Raw genomic sequence first — 27,433 nt, 5'->3', positions numbered from 1 at the left:
GAGTTTTGGCATCGTGCCCTATCGTTCATTTGGTGTTTTGGCGTCATGTCCGTTCGGTTATTTGGCTTTTCGGCGTTCCTTCCGTTCGGTATCTTGGCTTCCACTTCTTCGCTTTGGCTTCTCGTCCTTCAACGTCCCGTCTGCACATGTAGGAAAAACGTTTTCACACAGAGAGTTGGGAATCTGTGGAATTCTCGTAATTCACAGAAAGCAGTGGAGGCCAATTCACTGGATGTTTTCAACAGAGACTTAGATTTAGCTCTTTGGGCTAAATGAATCAACGGACATGGGGAACAGGCAGGAAAGGGTTACTGATTTTAGATGATCAGCCATGATCATATTGAATGGCAGTGCTGACTCAAAGGGCCGAATGGCCTGCTCCTGCACCTATTTTCCATGTTTCTATGTTTCTGTATGTAGATGCGGGTTTAGTTGTTCAGACAGGGATGAGAAGAAATGTATTCATCCAGATTATGGTGAATGTTTGGATTCATTACACAATAGGTCAAATTCAAGTACAATATGTAGAGCAAAGGGGAAGATACAGAGTGCAGAATATGAGCATTTTCGTGCATCGGATCCATAGACCAGTCCATAATGGGAATAGAGGTGAATTGGACAGTATCCTAGCTTATGGAAGGACCATTCAGAAACTTATGACAGAGAGGAATGGCTGGGTATGGTGGTGCATGCTTTCAAGCTTCTGTGCCTTTTGCCTGACAGGAGCAGGGGGAGGAAGGAATGAACGAGGTAGGACACATCTTTGATTATGTTGGCTGCTTTTCTGAAGCACCGTGAAGTGTAGATGGAGCAGTCCGGTTTGAGTGATAGATTGGGCTACAAGAAAGACTGGATAGACTTGGTTTATACTCTCTAGAATTTAGAAGACTGAGAGGGGATCTTATAGAAACTTACAAAATTCTTAAGGGGTTGGACAGGCTAGATGCAGGAAGATTGTTCCCGATGTTAGGGAAGTCCAGGACAAGGGGTCACAGCTTAGGGATAAAGGGGAAATCGTTTAAAACCGAGATGAGAAGAACTTTTTCCACGCAGAGAGTGGTGAATCTCTGGAACTCTCTGCCACAGAGGGTAGTTGAGGCCAGTTCATTGGCTATATTTAAGAGGGAGTTAGATGTGGCCCTTGTGGCTAAGGGGATCAGGGGGTATGGAGAGAAGGCAGGTACGGGATACTGAGTGGCCATGATCATATTGAATGGCGGTGCAGGCTCGAAGGGCCGAATGGCCTACTCCTGACCTAGATTTCTATGTTTCTATGTTTACATCTACAATTCACTGCCATTTCTTGCAGCCTTGGGCAGAGCTGTTCCCAAACCAAGTAGCGATCTTCTTCTTACCGAGTCCACACACAAGATTAGAAGTTGTTCATCCAGAGCTGAACGCACGTCTCAGCATCTGCATACAATGGTGCCTGTCTTGTTGCTTCTCGTGCTTCTTGTGCGTGGTGGTGGAAAGATTGGTGGAGACAGGGCTGTGACGCGAACGCTCTTTCCTTGACCCCCACCAAGTTGTGATGCAACGCAGCAGTATGCTTTCCATGTCTGTGAAGACACAATGTTTACTCTGCAGGTTTCTTCTCCCACATATAATTTATTCTTTCAAAGCCTGTAAGGCACTTGCATTAACCTCAGTAAATCTTTTTTTCATCCACTTACAATCAGTTTTTATACCTCTCACTTGCATTTATTTTCCCTTTCCTTAATTATCTGCTAAATTCTGATTAAAAAAATCTTATTTTTCACTATTTTTTGATGCAAATTATAATTTTCTTATTTTGATCTTATACTATAATTGTCCGATTTTTCCAGGGCTGGTCCACTTGTTTAATTGACATTCCATCTTTAAAGGAATGTATATTATGTGTAATAGTATTGATAACTTAGCCATGACTATTTTACTGTCATATCTTTTATTGTTGTTTCCCATTTACCATGGGCAACCCATGCCTCATTCATTAATTTGCTTTATTCAGATCCAATAGACAATAGATGCAGGAGTAGGTCATTTGGCCCTTCGAGCCAGCACCACCATTCAATGTGATCATGGCTGATCATCCCCAATCAGTACCCTGTTCCTGCCTTCTCCCCATATCCCCTGACTCTGCTATTTTTAAGAGCCCTCTCTAGCTCTCTCTTGAAAGCATCCAGAGAACCTGCCTCCATCGCCCTCTGAGGCAGAGAATTCCACAGACTCACCACTCTCTGTGAGAAAAAGTGTTTCCTCATCTCTGTTCTAAATGGCTTACTCCTTATTCTTAAACTATGGCCCCAGTTATCTTGGAATTAGTTTTCAATTTGAACAAAATCACTTTTAATTTTAATATTTAAAAATCGTATTATGATCAGTGCCTTCTAAAGCATCTTTAATTACCACGCCATCAATTAATCATCTGTTGTTACACAAATACTAGCTCAAAGTTAGCCTATTTGTAGTTTGTTATCTACATCAGTGATATGGATCAGAAGGTACGAGGTATGAGCAGTAAGCAGTCAGACTAAAATAGGCGATATCATAGACAGTGAAAATAATGATCAAGAATGACAGTGGTATCTTGATCAGCTGGGCAAGTGGACCAAGGAATGGGTAATGGAGTTTCATTTAGATGAGTGTGGGTTTTAGATTTTGGGAAGTCAAACCACGGCAAGGCCTTCATAATGAACAGTTGGACCGCAGGGAGTGTTGTAGAGCACTGGGATCTAGGTGTGCGTACATACTGTATAGTTGTCCTTCTGGAAGGTTCTCCCATCTCCACAGAGGAACTCTGTAAGAGTGACCATCGGGTTTTTGGTCACCTCCCTGACCAAGGCCCTTCTCCCCCCGATTGCTCAGTTTGGCCAGGCGGCCAGCTCTATGAAGAGTCCTGGTGGTTCCAAAGTTCTTCCATTTATGAATGACGGAGGCTACTGTGCTCTTCGGGACCTGCAATGCTGCAGAAATTGTTTTATACCCTTCTCCAGGTCTGTGTCTCGACACAATCCTGTCTCGGAGGTCTACGGACAATTCCTTCGTCTTCATGGCTTGGGTTTTGCTCTGACATGCACTGTCAACTGTGGGACCTTTTATACACACAGGTGTGTGCCTTTCCAAATCATGTCCAATCAATTTAATTTACCACTGGTGGACTCCAATCAAGTTGTAGAAACATCTCAAGGATAATCAATGGAAACAGGATGAACCTAAGCTCAATTTTGAGTGTCATAGCAAAGGGTCTGAATAATTATGCAAATGTGATATTTCAGTTATTTATTTTTAATTACTTTGCAAAAATTTCTAAACACCTGTTTTTGCTTCTTCATTCTGGGGTATTGTGTAGAAAAGACTTTATTCCATTTTAAAATAAGGCTGTAATGTAACAAAATGTGGAAAAAGTGAAGGGGTCTGAATACTTCCTGAATGCACTGTAATTCCCTAAAAGTGGTGTAACTGGTAGATTGGGTGGTGCAGAAGGCTTTTGACACATTGGCCTTTATCATTCAGGGATCTGACGAGAAGTTGGGACATTAGGTGACAAGATTTGGTAAATCTACACTTGTATTGTGTTCAGCTCGGGGCAACCAGCTATAGGAAAGATGCCATTAAGCTGGAAAAGGTGCAGAGAAGATTTATGAGGATAGATTATATGAGGATGTAGCCAAGGCTGGAAGACCTGAGATTAGGGAATGATTGGGAGTCTAGGGATTTATTCCTTGGAGCACAAAAGGCTAAGGAATGATCTTATAGAGATGTACAAAATCATGAGGGGAATAGATAGGGTGAGTGCACAGAGTCTGTTTAACAGGGTAGTAGCATCAAGAATTGGAGGGCATTGGTTTAACATCAGAGAGGAAATATTTAATAAGAACCCGAGCTGCAAATTTTTCACACCAAAGGTGGTGAGCACGTGGGAAATGCTGCCAGAGGAAGTAATTGAGGCAGATACTCGAACAACATTTGAACAACATTTGGACAGGTACATGGATAAGAAAGGTTTAGATATGGGCCATTACGCAGGCAAATGGGACTAGCGTCGATGGGGCACCTTGGTCAGCATGGACGAGCTGGGTCAAAGGGCTTGTTTTCCTGCCATATGACTCTGATTCTACGACTCTAATTCTATGCTGATTCCTCAACAAACTGAGCTTTAAAAAAATCTCTTACATTTTTCCAGAGATTCAAGCTCCACATAACGAATGCTAATTTACAGATTAATAACCACCCCCCATGATTAGTGTGGAACCACAGTTCATGCTGCTTTAATTTCACAATTAATATTATGACGTATGTTACCATTATAGTTTGCGGGCCTCCATACAAGGTACAACCAATGTTTCCTGCCCCTTGCTGGTTTTTTTTAGTTTGACCTAAACTGATACAATTCAATTATTTTTGGAACTAAGATTTTACTGCCTTCATAACACTTAAAAATCAGGTCTATACAACCTTTTCCATTTTGTCAATGTATTTTAAAGGTTAAGTATCTGAATATTTTAATTTCCAATTCTTTATAACGATATCTTTATATACCAGATGTTTTCCATGTATATATATATATATTAGTGCCATGAATTCACCTACCTCTTTATGGATGTTATGTATATTCAGATAAAGCACATAGTTTTGTCTTTGCACCTTTTTTTTGCTAAAATATCTCTAATTAAAGGTATATTCTTATATCTGTTTGTGTTATCCTTTCCTGACAGACTCTTGTCGTCATTACCCATTTTGATCCACATAAGGAATAGGAGTAGAATTAGGCCATTCGGTCCATCAGGTCTACTCCGCCATTCAATCATGACCGATCTATCTATCCCTCCGAACCCCATTCTCCTGCTTTCTCCCCATAACCTCTGACAGCTGTACTAATCAAGAATTTCATGGGAACAATACAGCTGAAATCTGTCAGGTTAGAGCCATGATATGCTTTAAACATCCCAATCAAGCTTATATTGTCTCACTAAGAAGGTTCGACTGAACTGGATGACAATTAAGCAATGACCCAATTAAAGGCAAACAAATAAGGTAGAAAGCTGTAGACGGGAGGTTTACAGAACATTAGGCTGGAGAAGCAATTGAGGAACACAGCTTGAACATCATATATGCCCCTATATGCCAATTTTAATTGTCCTAGTCAGTATATAAAATAAGAGTAATAGTGATTTCTCTTAGTCCTAGTAATAGTAATAGGATCAATAATGAAACAATTTGAATATTGACAATTTGTAGTTTATTACAACATGCCAGAGCCTTGTATAAGCTTTTTTAAACACCTTACCAGGCATTTAGGTAAGGTGCCATTGATGAGGAACACTTCAAAATTAAGAACTTACACTGGTAAATCCCTGGGATCATTAGGTCCAGTGGAATGTGTGACCTTTTAAATAGGAAGATGGGAGTAAATTGTTTAGTGCCTGACTGACTAGGCTTATGGACTGACCTCATAAGGAAGATGGAGATAACAAGATATTGCAGATGCTGGCATCTTGCGCAGAATGCAAAACAGTGAAGGAGTTCAGCAGGTCAGGCAGCATTTGTTGAAGGAAATGGACAGGCAACATTTTGGATCTTCGCCCTTCTTAGAGTTTAGAAGGATGAGGGGGATCTTATAAAAGCGTATAAAATTATAAAAGGACAGGACAAGCTAGATGCAGGAAAAATGTTACTAATGGTGGGCGAGTCCAGAACCAGGGGCCACACAGTCTTACAATAAAGGGGAGGTCATTTAAGACTGAGGTGCGAAAAAAACGTTTTCACCCAGAGAGTTGTGAATTTATGGAATTCCCTGCCACAGAGGGCAGTGGAGGCCAAATCACTGGATTGATTTAAGAGAGAGTTAGAGCTCTAGGGGCTAGTGGAGTCAAGGGATATGGGGAGAAGGCAGGCACGGGCTATTGATAGGGGACGATCAGCCATGATCACAATGAATGGCGGTGCTGGCTCGAAGGGCCGAATGGCCTCCTGCTGCACCTATTTTCTATATTTCTATGTTTCTATGCTTCAGTCTGATCTGTCTGAAAAAGATCATCATTTGCCGGACCCGCTAAGCTCCTCCAAGACTTGGTCTTTTATTCGTAAAGAGGAGACTGAATGAGCTGCAATATTCAAGAAGGAACTGCAGATGCTGAAAAATCGAAGGTAGACAAATGTGCTGGAGAAACTCAGCGGGTGCGGTGGTATCTATGGAGCGAAGGAAATAGGTGCTCAGAGGTCGCGTAACTATTTAGCATGTGGGAGTCTCGCTCGTTATTGCAATTAACCAGACAAATTGCTCCACCAACTAAGAACAAATGAGTTGCAAATGGATTGGAAAAACAAATTCAGTATAAACATGTCAGGATTAATTAAGTAGATTTTGCCACAATATGAAATTTTTAAGGACTCAAGCGTGGAATTGAAGGGCAGAAATCTTATAGGTGCATAAAACAGTCTGCCAAAATATCTATTATAAAACCCCACCTGTAAATTTGAGCACACGAGGCATTGATCATTGTGGTACTAAATGAATGGACAGACCCCATTGTAGTGATTTCCAATATGGCTAAAATGCCTGGCTCTGTGGATTTTTACCAACTGACCTTAAAGAGTCGGTCAATGATGAGCAAATTCCTCTGCTTACATCCCAAGACTCCTGCACTGACTTAGCAGGAAGAAATGTTTTTCTAAAGATGGACCTCCCTCATGCCAATGCGTATCTTGATACAAAATTGAGCAATTAACAATTAATACTCACAATAGGTTATGCTGTATTCTGCATATTTCATGAGATAAAATTGGCAACATAAAGACTGAGGTGAGACTGAGGTGAGAAAAAACTTTTGCGCCCAGAGAGTTGTGAATTTATGGAATTCCCTGCCACAGAGGGCAGTGGAGGCCAATTCACTGGATGGATTTAAGAGAGAGTTAGATAGAGCTCTAGCGGCTAGTGGAGTCAAGGGATATAGGGAGAAGGCAGGCACGGATTATCGATAGGGGACGATCAGCCATGGTCACAATGAATGGCGGTGCTGGCTCGAAGGGCTGAATGGCCTACTCCTGCATCTATTTTCTATGTTTCCATGTTTCTAAATTTTCCAAGTGCTTATGAATAAGTGCTTATCTAGGGGTCTAACATTATTTGTGCAATTAGAATGATAAAGTAAGATAAAGAAGTTCAAATACCTGAGGATGCGTTTAGAAACATGCTTCGGAATAATGCCAAGCTTAAAGCAAATATGCCTTGATGCAGAATAAGGTGATTTATTTAGGTCTGTGAATAGATGAAAATGGGCTGCAGCCAGTAAAACAAAAAAAATGAGGCCATCACGAAAGCCAGGAAACCCAAAAATATTTCTGTGCTTAGGTCATTTTTATGTCTGATCTAATCCAACCTGATTCCTACACACTCTTTCCATAGTGTTAACACTATTTAAGTTTAAAATAAAAGACAAACCATGGCATCGAAGTGGGACTCAGTGCAATGCATATAACCTTGGCAAGAAATACCCAAGTAGTGGTTTGTTTTCGGTATATAGTGACATTAATTGGATGTTTAAACTGACACGGAGTGCTTTCAAATGTTGGATGACTTGTTCCATCTTAGTCCGTAGACATGAAAGACATATAGCATATGCATGGTAGGCAAAAATGCTGGAGAAACTCAGCGGGTGAAGCATCATCTATGGAGCGAAGCATCTAACTCCCTCTTAAATATAGCCAATGAACTGGCCTCAACTACCTTCTGTGGCAGAGAATTCCACAGATTCACCACTCTCTGTGTGAAAAATGTTTTTCTCATCTCGGTCCTAAAAGACTTCCCCCTTATCCTTAAACTGTGACCCCTTGTTCTGGACTTCCCCAACATGGGAACAATCTTCCTGCATCTAGCCTGTCCAACCCCTTAAGAATTTTGTAAGTTTCTATAAGATCCCCCCTCAATCTTCTAAATTCTAGCGAGTGCAAGCCAAGTCTATCCAGTCTTTCTTCATATGAAAATCCTGCCATCCCAGGAATCAGTCTGGTGAACCTTCTCTGTACTCCCTCTATGGTAAGAATGTCTTTCCTCAGATTAGGGAATGTGACATGTTGATTCCTCAAGGACATTTTGGGACACACTTCCAATATACCTTCAAACTTACAGTCCTCATTATACTCGCTGGTGGAGGTCAGCTTTGTAATTAAACACTGATCCCCAAGTGAACCACAGCAATACTAAACTAACTCAAGACCACAGGCATTGAACATTCTCAATACTCAACCTCACACACAACCACCAGCAAATATAAACTTAAACATATTAATGTTTGTTAATGAAACAAAAGGAATGAAACGCTGAATACATTCTGATAATTGCACTTTTCTGCCAGTTACTAAGCTTCTGACCAAGAAAGATTAAGTTAGGCCAGCATAACACTGCCCAACCTGACCTGAATGTTTCATCAAAATATATATTAAATTAGATTAGTTTATTTACGTCTAGACCAGGGCGCAATAAAATTCTTTGTTCACAAGAAGCCCTCTCAGAGTAAACTGTATAATGCTACTATATCAATATTGATAAATACATCAATGAATGGCAAGATCCTTAACAGCATTTGAGAAGGAACTGCGGATGCTGGAAAATCGAAGGTACACAAAACAGCTGGAGAAACTCAGCGGGTGCAGCAGGATCTATGGAGCAAAGGAAATAGGCAACGTATCGGGCCGAAACCCGGAAGGGTTTCGGCTCGAAACGTTGCCTATTTCCTTCAGGGTTTCGAGCCGAAATGTTGCCTATTTCCTTCGCTCCATAGATGCTGCTGCACCTGCTGAGTTTCTCCAGCTTTTTTGTGTACCTTCCTTAACAGCATTGATGTGTACAGGGATCTGGAGTCATGGTTCACTAAATGTGGCAGCACAATTACATCGGGGTGGTAAAGAAGGCTTACAGTTTGCTTGTCTCCATTGCTAGGGGCATTGAATGCAACAGTCAGGAAGTTATTACGTGGCTCATAAGGATTTTGGTTAGGATTCATCTGGAGTATTGCGTGCAGTTCTGGTCACCCCATTACAGGAAAGATGTGGAGGCTATGTCCCCTGGGAGGGTGCAGTGGAAATTTACCAGAATGCTGCATGGTTTAGAGGGTTTCGGCTGCAGGGAGAGGTCCGATGGATTCTTTTCTCTAAAACATCGGAGGTTGAAGGGAGACTTGATAGAAGTGTATACAATTATGAGAGGCTGGACAACAAGTTTTTTACACAGAGAGTGGTGGAGGCCTGGATCGCCTTGCCTGGGGTAGTGATGGAGGCAGATGCAATAGTGACATTTAAGAGGCTTTTAGATAGGCACATGGAAGTGCAGGGAATAAAGATATGTGGATCATTGACACAGATCAGGCAGATCAATTTAACTAGGCACTGTGTTCAGCACAAACATTGTGGCCAAATGTCCTGTCCCGGTGTTCTGCTGCTCTATGTTCTATAAATACAATGTTAAACGCAGAACAGAAGAATAGTGCAAGATTGCAGCGTAAAAACCAAGTAATGCAAAGTCATATATAATGGTATAACTGAATGAGGTAAGAGTTAAGAGTAAAATCAGGTGGCAGCTCCTCTAGAATGCAGTGTGAAAGAGGTGATTGATCCAAGAGCCGGAGCAGAGGGGAAGAAACCGTTCTTTAGTGTGTATGTCCAAGCTTTCAAGTTCTTGTTTTTTTTACTCAGAAGGTAGAAGAGAGAATAGGCAGTGGCCAGGGTAACAGACATCCTTGACTACTTACAATTCCCCTGATGCATTCTACATAAAGGAATTGTGTGCTAGGAACTAACAAGAGGAATTGAACATAGGAGCAAAGAGATCCTCCTGCAGTTGCACAGAGCCCTAGTGAGACCACACCTGGAGTATTGTGTGCAGTTTTGGTCCCCTAATTTGAGGGAAGGACATTCTTGCTATTGAGGGAGTGCAGCGTAGGTTTACAAGGTTAATTCACAGGATGGCAGGACTGTCATATGCTGAGAGAATGGAGCAGCTGGGCTTGTACACTATGGAGTTTAGAAGGATGAGAGGCGATCTCATTGGAACATATAAGATTGTTAAGGGCTTGGACACGCTAGAGGCAGGAAACGTGTTCCCGATGTTGGGAGAGACCAGAACCAGGGGCCACAGTTTAAGAATAAGGAGTAAGCCATTTAGAACAGAGACGAGGAAACACTTTTTCTCACAGAGAGTGGTGAGTCTGTGGAATTCTCTGCCTCAGAGGGCGGTGGAGGCAGGTTCTCTGGATGCTTTCAAGAGAGAGCTAGATAGAGCTCTTAAAAATAGCGGAGTCAGGGGATATGGGGAGAAGGCAGGAACGGGGTACTGATTGGGGGCATTGAGCCAGCATTGAATAGCAGTGCTGGCTCAAAGGGCAGAATGGCCTACTCCTGCACCTATTGTCTATTATCTATTGAATAGGTGCGCAGATTACATTTGAGATTTTTTTTTTTTTTTTTTTACTAGTTTCCATAAATAATTCCCAGTCCTGTAACTTTCACCATCTCTCCATTATCCCATGTCTGCATCCTTATCTTGCCGGTCTGTCTCGATATGCAAACTGGATCTCTTCTCCATGCAGTTTGAGTAAATGCCTACATGGTTTCCATTTTCCCCTACAAAGTGTGTTGCTCAAGTTTCAGATTCAAACTGAGTATCCTATGTATTAATATTTCAAGAGAAGTTTGTTCTGTGTGGATTGAGGAGTGATTTGGAATGCTGCAAGCCAATGTTTTAAGGGCAAGTTCAATGAGTGATCCACCTCTATCTACTTTTCTCTAATCTGGTCCTCTTCTGATGAATAACGTGCACATACCAACTCTTTTTTTAAAATCTCATGTGCATTTGCCTGTGTACTCTGTAAATGGATGTTGTTAAATTCCATGGACCCATAGAAATCAGTCTGAACAATCTGTGAAGTCAATTGGTTTCTGCGTTGCTTTTTTTGAAGACGATGAGCTCTGGGAATTATTATTTTATATAAGCAGATAGGTAAGAAAAATCAGTATACTGCCGAATACATGATGTAGTGGGGTGTTTGAAGAAGTTTTGTTTACCATGAAATAAAAGTTGCATCCTAGCTATTTTGACATAAAACTGGACATCCCATTGCATTTCCGCCCATTCTGGAACATACATAAATTAATCTGATATCCTAAATCCATATCCACCTGTTTTTGAATTCGATAGCTAAATGACACAATCATTAACCAGCAGTACTTCCTATTTCAGTCATTATTATGTTGAACGGAATTTAGTCTTTTCCAGGAGATTTGGGCTGCACACTTTTAGACACCATATATTAATATGGGTGCTTTATATATTGATGACGAGAGCCCGCTATAATTAATAGGCTCTTTTATCCTTTACTAATTAATACAAAAATGAATGCAGGTAATGTTCACATCCAGAACAAATAGGAGATAGATTCAAAGAAACCTTAGGGTGTTTTTATTTGTTGCATTATCTTATATTAGCAAAATGCTATGTGTGAGCAATAATGGGGGGGAAAAAATAACGCCAAATGAAGATCTTGGCTCAAGACAAGAAATATATATATTTTAATTTAATGGCTTGTGGAGAAGTTGTGTACTTGCTTATTATACGTCATGGCTCCATAAACTGTTTCCAGGCACAGAGTGGGGAGGGTCGGGGGAGGGGGGGGGCTTCGCTAGGTTAATTTCACACGTAACAACATCTGGAAACGGTCAGCAGACAGACAGCTCGCTGAAGAACTCCTTCAGTTATTGCAGGGAATGGCCTGCACGACTTCATTTTTATTTTATGACTACCTCGCCTCTCTTTCCTGGCTTCTCCTGACACTTTTTGTTTTTCTTCCTCCCCCCCTCTTTATCATTATCAGCATCTGTCATTGTATTTGAAAGGCACGATTTAACCCTTGGAGAGCTGCCCTGGATTGTGTGTGTGTGTGTGTGTGTGCTTGCTCCCGCCCCACACACACACACACACACACACACAGTCTGATTGCAACTGAAAGGCAGCTCGGAATGTGTGCGATGTGCCTGCTCTAAGTGCAGCCCCGGATGTAGTCAGGATGTGCTGTGGGGACGAGGGAGGTGGAGAGGATCGGCGACTGGCGTTTTATAGTAATATCCATAATGGGGACCAGCAGGTAATAAAAACCGCTTTGGTGGAAGACAAAAATTGGCCTATTTAAATGGTGATTGAAAGCAGAAGGATGTACATTCCCGAAGAAAACCACCAAGGTAAGTAAGAATTGTAATAAAGAGGAGAAGGAGGAGGTAGAGGGAGGGCAGGAGACCAAGACAAACGAGAAACCTAACAGCAACATCCTCATTCCCCTTAAAACGTAACCGGTGGCTGCTCTGGGTTTTATACCAACATCCACTATATACAAACAGGCAGCTGGATCAAATAGTTTGTCTTTCTGCGATGTCTTGACATTTTTTTCCCCCCTCCCGAAGATTAACCTGCAGACAAGACACAGACATGCGTGTGAAACCTTGATTTCCAGCAGTTATATAGACCCGCTACACATGTGTCTCTCATGACATTATTATGCGATGAGTTGAGTCAGTGTGGCTTTCATTTCAAGAAAGAAATGCTTCTAATAGTCAAACACTGTTTTCAATAGGTGAAGAATGTCTCGAGGAAAAAGAAAAAAAACCCCCGTTTACAGATTATGAAGAATATCTAAATTTGGCATTTTTTGAGCATCACCCCAGCCAGCCCCCGCCCGGGCGATGAATCATTATTCCTTTAAACTATGGAAGGAGATTTGTTTTTCTTCAGTTTTTTTTTGTGTAATCATTCGCGAAGGAAATGGCTCCACCAATGTGAAATTACCGTTTAAAGTTGCAGTTGTCATGCTAAACCGTAATTTTTTGATAAAACACAGGAATAACCTGGTTACTGTCTCAATAATTTCACACAGAAATAACTTATCGCTTGGAATCGATTAATATTTTAGGTTTCTCATGACTGCAAATCGGATCATTATCAAAGGACTGAGTGATGTCTTTCCCTTTGATGATGAGGAGGTAATACTGCGGGTCGGACTATTTTGGCTTATACATTTGAAAATATTTTTGCAAGATATTTTTATTCCAGGCACCAATTATGGTAACAGGCGGGCAGTCCTTACACATGGCCTTCCCAATGCCAATACAGACGGCTTGGCTCCAGAGCACATACCAGGTCCGGGGGCTGCCCTGTCGTGGCAAGCAGCGATCGACGCGGCCAGGCAAGCCAAAGCAGCCGCGATGATGGACAACAATATGGTCTCGACGGCCAACTCGACCCAAAGGAAAAGGCAACCGTACAACAAGCAGAAAAAACAAGTTAACTCGACGACCACACGGCCACCACGGGCTCTCTTCTGTTTGACTCTGAAGAACCCCGTAAGGCGAGCATGTATCAATATAGTCGAATGGAAATATCCTTTAAGAAAGGAAACGATGAATTAATTTCATCTGGCATAAGCAGCATACAAAAAGATATTTCGAACTGTATATAAATATAGAGACCACACCAGATTGTGCATGTTCTGGTGTGCTGTGTGGTCCGAGCTCCCAAACAACTTGCATTTTCACAGCAGTTTTTGTAAAAAATTACAAGATATTAAAACATTAAAAAAAAACACTTAACCATAAAAACATTAGGATTGCCTGACCACATAAAAATGTTTTCAGGACTCATGTTGAAAAATGCTGGATGGTCAAATTCAAAAGCAGATCACACCACAGACATCTAGTGGAAGAGGCCACATTAGAAATGCACATAGGTAGATTGTTGGAGGAGTGCTGAAACGTATTGGTGAAAGACTGCAGGAATTTGTGATGGGACAGAGACTTGAAAACACGGATGAGAGCTTTCAAATTTCCAGTTAGATGGTCTTGGAGCCAATGTAGATCAGCAAGCACGAGATGACGATGAAGAGGGTTTAGGGTAAATAAGGGTACAGGCTATAGAGTTCTGGATGAGCTCAGAACATGTAACTTAGAGACAATTCAGAAATTGACAAATCTAGATGTAATACGATTTGGATAAGGAAGTCAGTAACTGATCACATAAAATTGGGATAGAAGCTAGACAAAAATGCTGGAGGAACTCAGCGGGCGAGGCAGCATCTATGGAGAGAAGGAATAGGCAACGTTTCGGGTCGAGACCCGAAACGTCGCCTATTCCTTCTCTCCATAGATGCTGCCTCGCCCGCTGAGTCCCTCCAGCATTTTTGTCTACCTCCGATTTTTCCAGCATCTGCAGTTCTTTCTTAAACATAAAATTGGGATAATATTTCAGATGTTTAGACATGGTACGTGGTTAGAGGGTTATGGGGCAGATGCAGACATTAGACAATAGGTGCAGGAGTAGGCCATTCGGCCCATCAAGCCATTCAATGTGATCATGGCTGATCATCCCCAATCAGTACCCCGTTCCTGCCTTCTCCCCATATCCCCTGACTCCGCTATTTTTAAGAGCCCTATCCAGCTCTTGAAAGCATCCAGAGAACCGGCCTCCACCGCCATCTGAGGCAGAGAATTCCACCGACTCGCCACTCTCTGTGAGAAAAAGTGTTTCCTCGTTTCCGTTCTAAATGGGACAAGCATGAATGGGGCATCTTAGTCGGATGAGTGGGGGTGAAGGGCCTATTTTCGTGTTGTTTTACTCTATGACTCTTGGTGGAATTTTTGATGAAGAGGAGATGAAATTCAAAGCTTAGTTTGTGGATAATAGCATGATTATGAATAACGTTGATCAGTCCAAAACTGTTCAACGAATAAAGAAATGACAGGGTGGATAGAAAATGGAGTTTGTGATGTGAATTGGAAAAAAAAATGGTTATAATAATGGAGAAAATTGCTGGTTATCTTATTTTGGACGCCCGTTAGCAGTTGGAGAAGAGAAGAGAGGTGTGAGATAAAGTCAGGTATCATCAGCACGTGGTTAATTCCCGGGATGGCGGGACTGTCATATGCTGAGAGAATGGAGCGGCTGGGCTTGTACATTCTGGAATTTAGAAGGATGAGAGGGAATCTTATTGACACACATAAGATTATTAAGGGTTTGGACACGCTAGAGGCAGGAAACATGTTCCCGATGTTGGGGGAGTCCAGAACAAGGGGCCACAGTTTAAGAATAAGGGGTAAGCCATTTAGAAAAGAGATGAGGAAACACTTTTTCTCACAGAGAGTTGTGAGTCTGTGGAATTCTCTGCCTCAGACGGCGGTTCTCTGGATGCTTTCAAGAGAGAGCTAGATAGGGCTCTTAAAGATAGCGGAGTCAGGGGATATGGTGAGAAGGCAAGAACGGGGTACTGATTGGGGATGATCGGCCATGATCACATTGAATGGCGGTGCTGGCTCGAAGGGCCGAATGGCCTACTCCTGCACCTATTGTCTATTGTCTACGAATGAGGATATGTTTTTGGATGATTCACTGAAGAATGTCCTGAGAAACAGGACTGAGTTGGTGGAAGATGAAGTTGGGAAAGGGAAAGCATCTCAATCCTTAGGAGGCTGCACTTAACCATTTATGAATAGCAGGTGATTCTCTGCAATATGAAGGTGTAGCCAAGGAGCCAATTGACCATCAAGAGTAATCGGAACATCAAGGAAGGCGAGGGTGAATGTCCCACAAAACATGCTCATGAATTATTATTTTTTGAAATACTGACATGCATGTTGACTTTTACCATGCATGGACACGTGACACACTCGTACAGTTCATCTGAGTTGCCTACAGCTAATTTAGGAGACCTTTTTTCACCATTTTAGATAATGAGGAAAATGTGAAGTTTTGTTTTCAGATTATGATTTACTGTTTATAAAGACTCCTTAACGTGTTATCTCAGGCCATTCGAAATAATTATTCTTCTAACTATTTTCGCCAATTGTGTGGCCTTAGCTGTCTATATACCGTTCCCAGAAGACGACTCGAATGCAACGAATGCCAATCTGGTAAGTTCAAGAGGTTTAAATCATTATTTGAAAGTTGTGTTTTGACTGTATTGAATAGAGGGGATGTATATGTTTTTTTTGGAATTGTATTGGATGGTGGTAGATATTTGTTCTGCTCATGAATGTAGATTATTTGCATTGGATTTGGTTGGTGGTTTTATATTTGATTTACGCACTTGACCACGTGCAGTTGGTTAAACATTAACTTGAGAAGGTGTTCCCAAAATCGGTGTTAAATATTTGCCTAGATCATTGATAAAAGTATAAGTGACTATCTTATATTTTTGTCCATTGCGACAATGTAATTTTGAGTTTAGTGCCCAGGCGATCTTTTATTGTTACCTTACATTTCGAATTGGACTTTCCGCTCAGTTAACCATGAATGATGCAACTGGGTGATATTAACAATTAACTATTTGATAATCCAATCACCACAATCCTATTGAAAACATGGTTGGTTAGCTAGTTAATATTCTGCAAAATGGCGGTCTGTTTAATCGCAATTAGTGACAATGGGATTGGCCTTTGTTGTAAAAAGTTGTTGTGGTGGCTAATTACTTAAATATGTAGTTGATAAATAAGGCAATCCATCTGTTGCCATTCCTTTTAAAATCAATCAAGCAAATCTGTGAAAGATCTTGCTACTTTGAGGCATTTTCATCAAAGCAGGTACTATGGATATATGCCAATTGAATACAGAAGGAGTGTTTAGGGTACTTTCATTAAACCAGTGTCTTATCTGTTAATTTTATAACCTTAATCATTGATTTGTTTTTGTTGTTCTGTACAGCATTTTACCATCTGAACTGTTTGTTGCAGCTGTATGATGTAACATAAGAGCATTACTTTATATTTTGAAGTATGTCACTTAATTCATTTAAAAGTACATTTCTGTATTCATGATATTAGCACTGTTAATCATGTACAGAGAATCTTATAAGTATTTTCCGACATTAATAATGATCCAATTATCCAACCAAGAGTCAATGGTGAGATGTAGCATTGAAACAACTTTTATTTATAACATTTAAGTATCTCATTGCTGGCCTGTAACATGCAGCGAGATCCACTGCGTAACCATCAGCTAACTTGATATAATATAGTTTGGGATTTCAGTTTATGCCAGAATTTGTGATAACAAAACTTTCAGTGATGTATTCAATGAAGCTGGAATCACAACTTTTTGTTTTAAGACACAAGCATCAGGATTCTCAACGCCACTTTGTTTTGATTTTGTGAGGTGTTAAAAATGTTGTATAACATCTGAACGGAGTACTCTATGGTTCCTGATATGTAAGACAAGTACATCAAGGTTTGAGATTACAGTTATGCATATCAGAGTTGAACCACGTGTGTGAGAAAGTATTTTTATTCTGTGCCATTTACAAAGCTAGTTACCCATCCCCAGTTGCCACCGAACAGTTTGTCGTATTGATGCTTACTACCACCAGACAAACGAGCTGACCCTTTTCGATGTCACCTCCACCAGCATATTTTGTTGGTTTGGGGGTCTGTGAGATATGTCTACTTCACATTGCTATGAAAGGGGATTCCGAGTTAGGTGTATTTTTTTTTAAGAACTGTAACAAAGTTCTGTGTTTTTTTGGAGCAATTGAGAATGATTTGGGTTTTGGTAGCCCAGTAGCCCAGTAGTGGGAGAACGAAGGTTACACCTCTATTGTTTCAATAGATCCTTAGATCTAAAATTTCTATGATGGGGAATCATTGGATCAGGTCATGTCAGAACTTTGGGTTTAGCTTGAGTAGATGGACTTTCCTGGTTTTGCATCAGTCAGAACTTGTCAGTTTCACAACGACAAAAGAAACCTGCGATGGTAGACAAAAATGCTGTAGAAACTCAGCGGGTGAGGCAGCATCTATGGAGCGAAGGAAATAGGCGACGTTTCGGGTCGAGACCCTTCTTCACACTGACTGACAGAAACCTGCAGTCTCTTTTCTCTTGTTTTATTGCAAATGGGTTTTTCAATTCAAACATTGACTGCACTTTGAAAATGCTTAGCAGACTCCATAGTTTTTGAACATGCTGAGGCACGTGTCTTTATGAGGGAGGGGCTGCGGGAAAGGGTTGGGCAAATGTTCTTAGTTGATTTTAACTAGTTTATCTAGTTGGGCTTCCATTATAGAGAAAAGACTCTTTTCACTTTTTTTCCAGATCGCCTATCATTTTTAAGACACACAAAAAAGCTGGAGAAACTCAGCAGGTGCAGCAGCATCTATGGAGCGAAGGAAATAGGCAACGTTTCGGGCCGAAACCCTTCGCTCCATAGATGCTGCTGCACCCGCTGAGTTTCTCCAGCTTTTTTGTGTACCTTTGATTTTCCAGCATCTGCAGTTCCTTCTTAAACAACATATCATTTTTAAGACACTTGGCTGCACTGCATAATCCTTTTGATATTTGCTCTTCAGCTTTCATCAAATACATCCGAAAAAGAATTGAAAAAAATGATCAAAAACTAAAGTAAAATATTAAATCGGCTGACACCGTTGCATTTTGTGAAATTGGGTTTGGATTGCATAATTCCGTTTCCGTTGTCTGTATCAAAGCTCAAACCTAAGCTCAAGCTTTTGGAAGGAGCTTAAAACATTTGGATAAATTTGACCATAAGATTGATGCGAAATATCTCCAATGATTTATTTAAATATTTTCTTTTGAGTTGTTGCAAAATATAACAGCTAAAAATAATTTGTGACTTGTGGGAGCCGAGTGACAAATTTGTGTAAGCTGGATAATTTACCCAACTGTGTTGTTAGCTTTGTGTCTGCAATATCTTTAACGAGAACAAAGGCTTATCAAGGAGCCACGTTTAAATTTGTATAACAATTAAAAAATATTTATGATTCCTGTATGATTCACAAGAAATGCACGTTAAAAGTATCTTTTTCATTTGCAAGATAATAAGACAACATATATTAGTGAATACCTGTGGAATTTCCTTTGAATTGGAGAATTGGAGAATTATTTAACCCTTGTAGTTTTAATTTCAGTTACAGCATTTGCAGCATCTCGAATCCAGATAAATTATTAGCTAGGTTTTGAGCAGTTGCTAATTCAACTCTTCAGGCCACAAATGCAGTGCCCTCCATAATGTTTAGGACAAAGACCCATCATTTATTTATTTCCCTCTGTACTCCACAATTTGAGATTTGTAATAGGAAAAAAAAAATCACATGTGGTTAAAGTGCACATCGTCAGATTTTAATAAAGGCCATTTTTACACATTTTGGTTTCACCATGTAGAAATTACAGCAGTGTTTATACATAGTCCCCCCATTTCAGGGCATCATAAAGTTTGGGACACAGCAATGTCATGTAAATGAAAGTAGTCATGTTTAGTATTTTGTTGCATATCCTTTGCATGCAATGACTGCTTGAAGTCTGTGATTCATGGACATCACCAGTTGCTGGGTGTCTTCTCTGGTGATGCTCTGCCAGGCCTGTATTGCAGCCATCTTTAGCTTATGCCTGTTTTCAGTTTTCTCTTCAGCATATAAAAGGCATGCTCAATTGGGTTCAGATCAGATGATTGACTTGGCCACTCAAGAATTGACCATTTTTTAGCTTTGAAAAACTCTTTGTTGCTTTTGCAGTATGTTTGAGATCATTGTCTTGCTGTAGAATGAACCGCGGGGCAATGTTTTGAGGCATTTGTTTGAACTTGAGCAGATAGGATGTGTCTATACACTTCAGAATTCATTATGCTACCACCATCAACAGTTGTATCATCAATGAAGATAAGTGAGCCAGTACCTTCAGCAGCCATACATGCCCAGGCCATAACACCCTCACCACCGTGTTTGATAGATGAGGTGGAATGCTTTGGATCTTGAGCAGTTCCTTCTCTCCTCCATACTTTGCTCTTGCCATCACTCTGATATAAGTTAATCTTCGCCTCGTCTGTCTTTTTCCAGAACTGTGGATGCTCTTTTAATTATTTCTTGGCAAACTGTAACCCGGCCATCCTATTTTTGCAGTTAACAAGTGGTTTGCATCTTGCAGTGTAGCCTCTGTATTTCAGTTCATGAAGTCTTCTGCAGACAGTGGTCCTTGACACATTCACACCTGACTCCTGAAGAATGTTTCTGGTCTGTCGGACAGGTGTTTGGGGATTTTTTTTAATTAGAGAGAGAATTCTTCTGTCATCAGCTGTGGAGGTCTTCCTTGGGCTGCCAGTCCCTTTGCGATTAGTAAGCTCACCAGTGCTCTCTTTCTTCTTAATGATGTTCCAAACAGTTGATGTTGGTAAACCTTAGGTTTGGCTGATGTCTCTAACAGTTTTATTCTTGTTTCTCAGTCTCATAATAGTTTGTTTGACTTTCATTGGCACAACTTTGGTCCTCATGTTGATAAACAGCAATTAAAGTTTCCAAAGGTGATGGAAAGACTGGAGGAAAGACTAGGTGCTGAGAGCTCTCTTATACCTGCATTAAGGAGGCAATTAAACACACCTGAGCAATTACAAACACCTGTGAAGCCATGTGTCCCAAACATTATGGTGCCTTGAAATGGGGGGGTCTATGTATAAACACAGCTGTAATTTCTACATGGTGAAACCAAAATGTATAAAAATGGCCTTTATTAAAATCTGACAAAGTGCACTTTAACCACATGCAATTTTCTTCTATTACAAATCTCAAATTGTGGAGTACAGAGGCAAATAAATAAATGATGGGTCTTTGTCCCAAACATTATGGAGAGCACTGTAGCAACTATATGCTCTGTAGAAAATCGTGTAACTCTTTAATACAAGTGGTTTGGACCATTGCAGTACGTTTTGTTGAAGTCTTGTAGTATTTTGACATTTTTATGGATTATTATATACATATTTGCAAAGGAGAAGCATATTTGTCGTAGGATGGAACAAGGATTCTAAAATTGAGTGTATGGAATGGGCCTATGCATTTTGAGAATTTAAGAAATGATTTTGTTTGACAGGGTAGGTATTGAGAGGCAATTTCATCTGGAAAGAGTTCAGAAGTGAAATCTCTGTCCTCTAATTATAAGTTTTCACTGTTGTGACTTTTTGTAATTCTCTGATCAGATGGCCTTAAATTTTTATTTGGTGGGGATACGCGGATCGAGACCGATAGATTTTGAGCGCCAATGGAAATGAAAGATAAAGAAAAATTGAACCTTTGTACTTTTGTGCACCCAATGTATTCAATAGTAGAAAAGACTTGGTGAAAAATATGGTGTAAAGGTATTTGTCTTGTTGGCAGCATGAGATGCAATCCAGGAGAAGAAACTGAATCAATGGTAAGATTATTTAAGAAGGAACTGCAGATGTTGGAAAATCGATGGTACGAAGTTGCACCCGCTGAGTTTCTCCAGCTTTTTTGTGTACCAATGGTAAGATTACACTGTTTATGTGGGTGCCAAGAATGACAGCTGACTTTTGTCTATGGAGGAAGCTGAAGCATGAAGTATTATCTTTGGAAAGTCAGGAACTAGTAGTTCAGGAGTAGGAAGAGGGAGTGGGAGGACACTTGCGTGCTGGAACAAATTATTTCCTTGGGTAGTGTTGTTAATGTTGTTTGTCTCATTATAGTAATGGATTAGTAATAAAATAGCAAAACAGCTACATGTGAAATTGGACATTTCCATCAGGCAGAGTTCGTAACTAATTGTTAACTGCAGTTAGATTTCTGCTCCTGATTTAGACTGGTGTAGTTTCACATTCTGGCTACATGATGGTGCTGTGAAACAGGTTTTGAGATTCCCATTCTATCAACCACAGTACTTATGCATGAGATGAATTATGTAACCTTTGTTATTTTGGATTGGTTTCATTTTAGCTCATTAATAAACATTATGCCATAATTTCAGGACATACACAGGGATTGGCAGGTCCCTGGGGAGAGTTGTGGAACTGAGAGACACAGTGCTGTGTCTTTCTTTGAAAGTCATAACACAAAATGCTTGAGGAACTCAGCAGGCGAGGTCCTGTGGAGGGGAAAAGACAGGCAATGCGTCAGGTTGGGACCCCTCTGCAGACCGATCATGGTATTTTGCTCAAGATTCCAGGATCTGCAGTCTCTTATGTTTCCAAGGTCGTGACGAAAATGCATGGCGCACGTTCTTCTTCATTAGGTGGGGAACTGAGCACAAGAGTTGGGATGTCACGTTATATCCATACCAGAGAACATCATTCATGAATGTTGGGGCGAGTCCAGAACCAGGGGCCACACAGTCTTAGAATAAAGGGGAGGTCATTTAAGGCTGAGGTGAGAAAAAACTTTTTCACCCAGAGAGTTGTGAATTTATGGAATTCCCTGCCACAGAGGGCAGTGGAGGCCAAGTCAATGGATGTATTTAAGCGAGAGTTAGATAGAGCTCTAGGGGCTAGTGGAGTCAAGGGAGAAGGCAGGCACGGGTTATTGATTGGGGACGATCAGCCATGATCACAATGAATGGGCGGTGCTGGCTCAAAGGGCCGAATGGCCTCCTCCTGCACCTATTTTCCATGTGTCTATGAAATATTATAAGCAGTTGTTGTCGCCATAACGCAGGACAGATGTGATTAAGCTGGAGAAGGTACCTCTCAGTACCAGGGACGGGTTCGATCCCGACTATGGGTGCTGTCTGTGTGAAGTTTGCACATTCTCCCTGTGACTGCGTGGGTTTTCTCTGGGTACCCCGGTTTCCTCCCACATTCCAAAGGCGTGCAGGTTGGTTTGTAGGTTAATTGACTTCTGTAAATTGCCCCTGTTATATAGGATGCGAAAGTGGGATAACATAGAACATAGTACGGTGGTTGGCATGGACTCAATGGGCTGAAGGGCCAGTCTCCACATTGTATAAAGTAAACCAAACTAAAAGATTCACAAGAATGCTGCAAGGACTGGAGGATTTGAGTTATATAGAGAGACTGGATAGGTTGAGGCAGTTTTCCCAGGACTAAAGGCATTGATTCAAAATTAGGTTCACAATCATGAGCAGCATGGATAAGATAGATATTTCCCCCCAGATTGGGGTTTCAAAAACCAGAGGTCATAGGTTTAAGGTCTGAGGAGAAAGATTAAATGGGACCTGAGAAGTGACAATAGACAATAGATGCAGGAGGAGGCCATTCGGCCCTTTGAGCCAGCACCGCCATTCAATGTGATCATGGCTGATCATCCCCAATCAGTACCCCGTTCCTGCCTTCTCCCCATATCCCCTGACTCCGCTATTTTTAAGAGCCCTATCTAGCTCTCTCTTGAAAGCATCCAGAGAACCTGCCTCCACCGCCCTCTGAGGCAGAGAATTCCACAGACTCACCACTCTCTGTGGGGGGGGAAAAAGTGTTTCCTCGTCTCCGTTCTAAATGGCTTACTCCTTATTCTTAAACTGTGGCCCCTGTTTCTGGACTCCCCCAACATCAGGAACATGTTTCCTGCCTCTAGTGTGTCCAAGCCCTTAGCAATCCTTTTTACCCGCTAAGTGGTGGGTATATGAAATGAGCTGGCAGAGAAAGTGATGGAGGAGGGAACATTGACAATATTTAATAGATATTTGGACCGGTGCATGGATAGGAGATGTTTAGAGTGATAAGGGCCAAAAGCAGGCAAACTGGATTAGCTCAGACAGATATATTAGTCAGCATGGATAACTTGGCCAAAAGAACCTGTTTTTGTGCTGCATAATTCTGACTAAAATGATTTGCAATTTATGAGCTGGAGATGAGTGAGGAGTATCCTGTAAAATACAGTTGTATTCCAACAACATTATTTATATTCTGTTTGAAACCAAACGTCTTTAGAGATGTGGAATCAGAGGCAGATGTTGTCACGTCAAGTCAAGTTTAGTATCATATGCACACATATGGTGAGATATATGTACAGTGAAAGCCCTGCTTGCAGCAGCATCACAGGCACAGACTCAGACAACACAGCAAAACATAAATTATGCATAGTACATTTATTTTACAGATGGAGAAAGCAGATATTGACTTTAAACATTTGGTAATTTGACATTCATGAACATGCTTAAAACATGGAAACTATTTTAAATATTGGCATTATATATAATATTTAAGATATACTATACTGGGGGCAGAGGGTGGCTTTCCGGAGTGCTAATATGGGCGTTGTGGGCTGAAGGGACTGGTTTCCAAAGGGCTAGTATGGACATTGTGGGCCGAATGGATTTTTGGGCTGGCGGCTCAGTCACTCAAGCCTGTTGTGCTGGCAGCTCACTCACTTACTCACTGGCAGTTGACTCGCGGCTATTCCTTGAAATTCCATTTCAAGCAGGGTGCAAGGCCACTAAAGACAGTGAGCCGTGACCTCTCCCTCCTCCATCTTGCAGAGGCTGAGCCACGCCCACACCTGTGGGTTTAATAGTCCCTCCCCCTCCCACCAGAAGGGGCGTGGCCTTCATGGCATGATTGACAGGAGGGAGAACCTCAACATTTTTTAAACGCTAATAACTTTTATTTTTAGTCGATGGGAAAAATCCTCGGCACCCGATGAGCGGAGGGGGACTGAGTAAGATTGCCAAAAATCACAGCCGTACGTGGCAGCGTTTTTTCTAAAATCAATATAAACCGTAAACAGGAAGTGGTCAAGATTAGACTTTTATTTATATATAAAAGGCAAGGCAACTTTAATTAGGCAAGGCAACTTTAATTAGGCAAAGCAACTTTAGCATTTCCAAATTAGAGATAACACAACTTTAGCATTTCCAGCATTTCCAAACTATATTTTCAAACCACATTAAAGGCACTGACAGGTCAGTAAAACCACTCACAGTTTAGTAGACATGTGTTCAGTGTTATTCACAGCTCAGACTGAGAGACGTGACCCTCTCGCTCCCCCATCTTGCAGAGGCTGACTGAGGCACTCAACACTTCCGGGTTTTATAGTCCCTCCGGAAGGGGCGGGGCCTTCAGGAGAGAGAAACCCAACATTTTTTAAACACTAATAACTATTTTATTTTTCATCGATGGGAAAAATCCTCGTCCTGCTCAGCGGAGGGGGACTCTGAGTAAGATGGCGAAAAATCACAGCCTTAAGTGGCAGCGTTTTTTCTAAAATCACTATACAGAACAACAGGAAGTGGTCAAGATCAGACTTTTAGTACTATAGATGTAGAATAACATAGTATATATTACCTAACATGTATCAATTAAAAAATGGAAGCAGTATTTTTTTTTAAAGATATGTAAAATTGAACTAACTGAATCAAATCATGTATCAAATATATGGTGTACCATCTTCTTGACAGCCAGTTGTTCCCATTCAGTTCATCGGGGCCATTCTCCTGATGCAGGGTCACTCAATAGATATTCCTGCCTGATGGTGAGAAATGTGTTGCCCCATTGGACTCCATGCTGGTAAAGTATAGAGGCAATTGTAGAACGGAGTGCATTTCAGAGGGAGCGGCACAGAGGCTTAGTGGTAGAGTTGATGCCTTACCGCGCCAGAGACCCGGGTTTAATCTTGACTACTGGTGCTGTCTGTACCTTCTCCCTGTGACCGCGTGGCTTTTCTCCGAGTGCTCCATTTTCCTCCCACACTCCAAAGATGTACAGGTTTGTAGGTTAATTGACATCTGTAAATTGTCCCGAGCGTGTAGGATAGTGCTGGTGTACGGGGTGACCAAAGCTCCAGACCCATATATCCTTGTCCTGCTGGTGCCAAAGTGAAAGACTTTAATACCTCACTAGCTTGAATGGCTTACTTTCAAGTGTCTTCGGAGAAAATTATCTATCCTTTTTCATTGAGGTTCTAATTGTACAACCTTTCAGTTGGAGGTCCTAGATTAGCCAAATTGAATTGGAGATATAAGCTGAGTAACCACAGGCAAGCAGTTACATAAATATCTAACGAATAAAACAGCAAATTAGGCAAATGACTGAACAGATCAAGCATTTTTATTTTTGAGTTAAGTTGTCATCGCTCCACCTTCCTACATCCATTAAGTAAACAACGCTGTATCAATAATTAGTGAGGTAGAGCCAGATTTTTGGTGAAAATGATTTTTGCCCCCCTTAATTTTATTTATTTTCCAAATATTTGATCAAATAGCAAAACAAATGTTAAAGTGTCAGTTTATGAATTTATAAATAAGGTTGTCACCAGATCAAATTTTCAGGTGAGGTGGGTGGGGGGTGGGGGGACGAGAGGCAGGTATATCACCACTTTTTTCTCTCTTTTTCTTTTTTTTCCTTTTTTTCCTTCCTTTCTTTTATCCACTCTATGGCCACACTACTTTGGTAATCTAGGGGCCCTATCTTTGCACCCCTCCCTTTTTCTCTCTCGTGTTCCTTCTCTTTTCTTTTCCTTTATTTCCAAGTTAAACAGTTAAAATTGAAGCTGTACATTAACTGTATAATTTTATATGCCGACTGTTTTATTCTTGTGCAATTGCTTCTAGTTAAACATAAATAAATAAATTAAATAAAAATAAGGTGTGTAAATAAGTTATGTTGTTTGGCAACGAAAGACAATTTTAGGGGACAAGCTGATTTCATAAGGAAGAATGAAGATATGACAGAAGTAAGGAGTATTTTGTTAGTTTCCGCAACAACAAAAAATAGGAGAGATGTCTGTGTTATGCACGAGGTAGGTTTGGATTAAGAGAATGTGTTAAGAGAAGAAAAGGAATTGTCCTGAGGAGGGAGGTACTTAAATTATAGAAATCTAATACTATGAAATTGGCAGAATCTCTGGATACAATTTTCCACTCCCTCTTCAATATGTAAATATTGGATTGGGAATATAGCTGATAAACAGAATACTTGTTCAAGGTGGGTGTGAAGGGTAAATCAAGCCAATGACAAAACAGCAACAATGTGTTAATGTGAAGTAGAATTAATTTGATAAGAGTCGTCTCTTTTGGTTGAAAAATGATCATTGGAATCTATGAAAGGGCTGATGTAGATGTAGTGTTGTTAGATTTTCAAAAGTGTTTTAATGTGATCTGTAAAATGTAATTAGAATAAAATGACTTGACAAACAAGGAACACAGATCTTCTTTGCACCCAAATCTAAATCACAAGCATCATCTCCTCATTTATTGATGCCAAAGTAAGATGTGTGACAAAATGTGAATAGTGAAAGTATACTTTCCTGGGGGGGTATTGTGGTAACAGAGATGTGAGATGCAAATTAATCTGAGTAAGTTTGAAATGTCTGGGAAATTTCAAGGAATGGGAGCTCATAGTAATCCATCTAGTAATGATTGTTGTCGATATAGACTTCTGTGTAGAATGCGTCTCATAGGCATATTCTTAGAATAAAGGGGAAGCCATTTAAGACTGAGGTGAGAAAAAAAAATTTCACCCCGACAGTTGTGAATTTGTGGAATTCCCTGCCACAGAGGGCAGTGGAGGCCAAGTCACTGGATGGATTTAAGAGAGAGTTAGATATAGCTCAAGGGGCTAGTGGAGTCAAGGGATATGGGGAGAAGGCAGGCACGGGTTATTGATAGGGGACGATCAGCCATGATCACAATGAATGGCGGTGCTGGCTCGAAGGGCAGAATGGCCTCCGCCTGCACCAATTT

The 27,433-nt window shown here is 40.9% G+C and overlaps 1 protein-coding gene across 1 annotated transcript in view; it reads left to right on the top strand.

The window, feature by feature from the left end:
• cacna1c (calcium channel, voltage-dependent, L type, alpha 1C subunit) overlaps positions 1 to 27,433 on the top strand; it is a 309,696-nt gene that overhangs the window by 26,673 nt on the left and 255,590 nt on the right. Inside the window, exons 2-3 of the mRNA XM_055650124.1 lie at positions 13,076 to 13,400; positions 15,819 to 15,924. Coding sequence (XP_055506099.1) covers positions 13,076 to 13,400; positions 15,819 to 15,924 — 431 coding nt within the window. The remainder of the gene's footprint in view (positions 1 to 13,075; positions 13,401 to 15,818; positions 15,925 to 27,433) is intronic.

The sequence above is a fragment of the Leucoraja erinacea genome, chromosome 19, assembly GCF_028641065.1.
Source record: "Leucoraja erinacea ecotype New England chromosome 19, Leri_hhj_1, whole genome shotgun sequence".
NCBI classification, from domain to species: domain Eukaryota; kingdom Metazoa; phylum Chordata; class Chondrichthyes; order Rajiformes; family Rajidae; genus Leucoraja; species Leucoraja erinaceus.
Note: the sequence above shows the minus strand (reverse complement) of the source record. Positions and strands in the feature narration are given on the sequence as shown.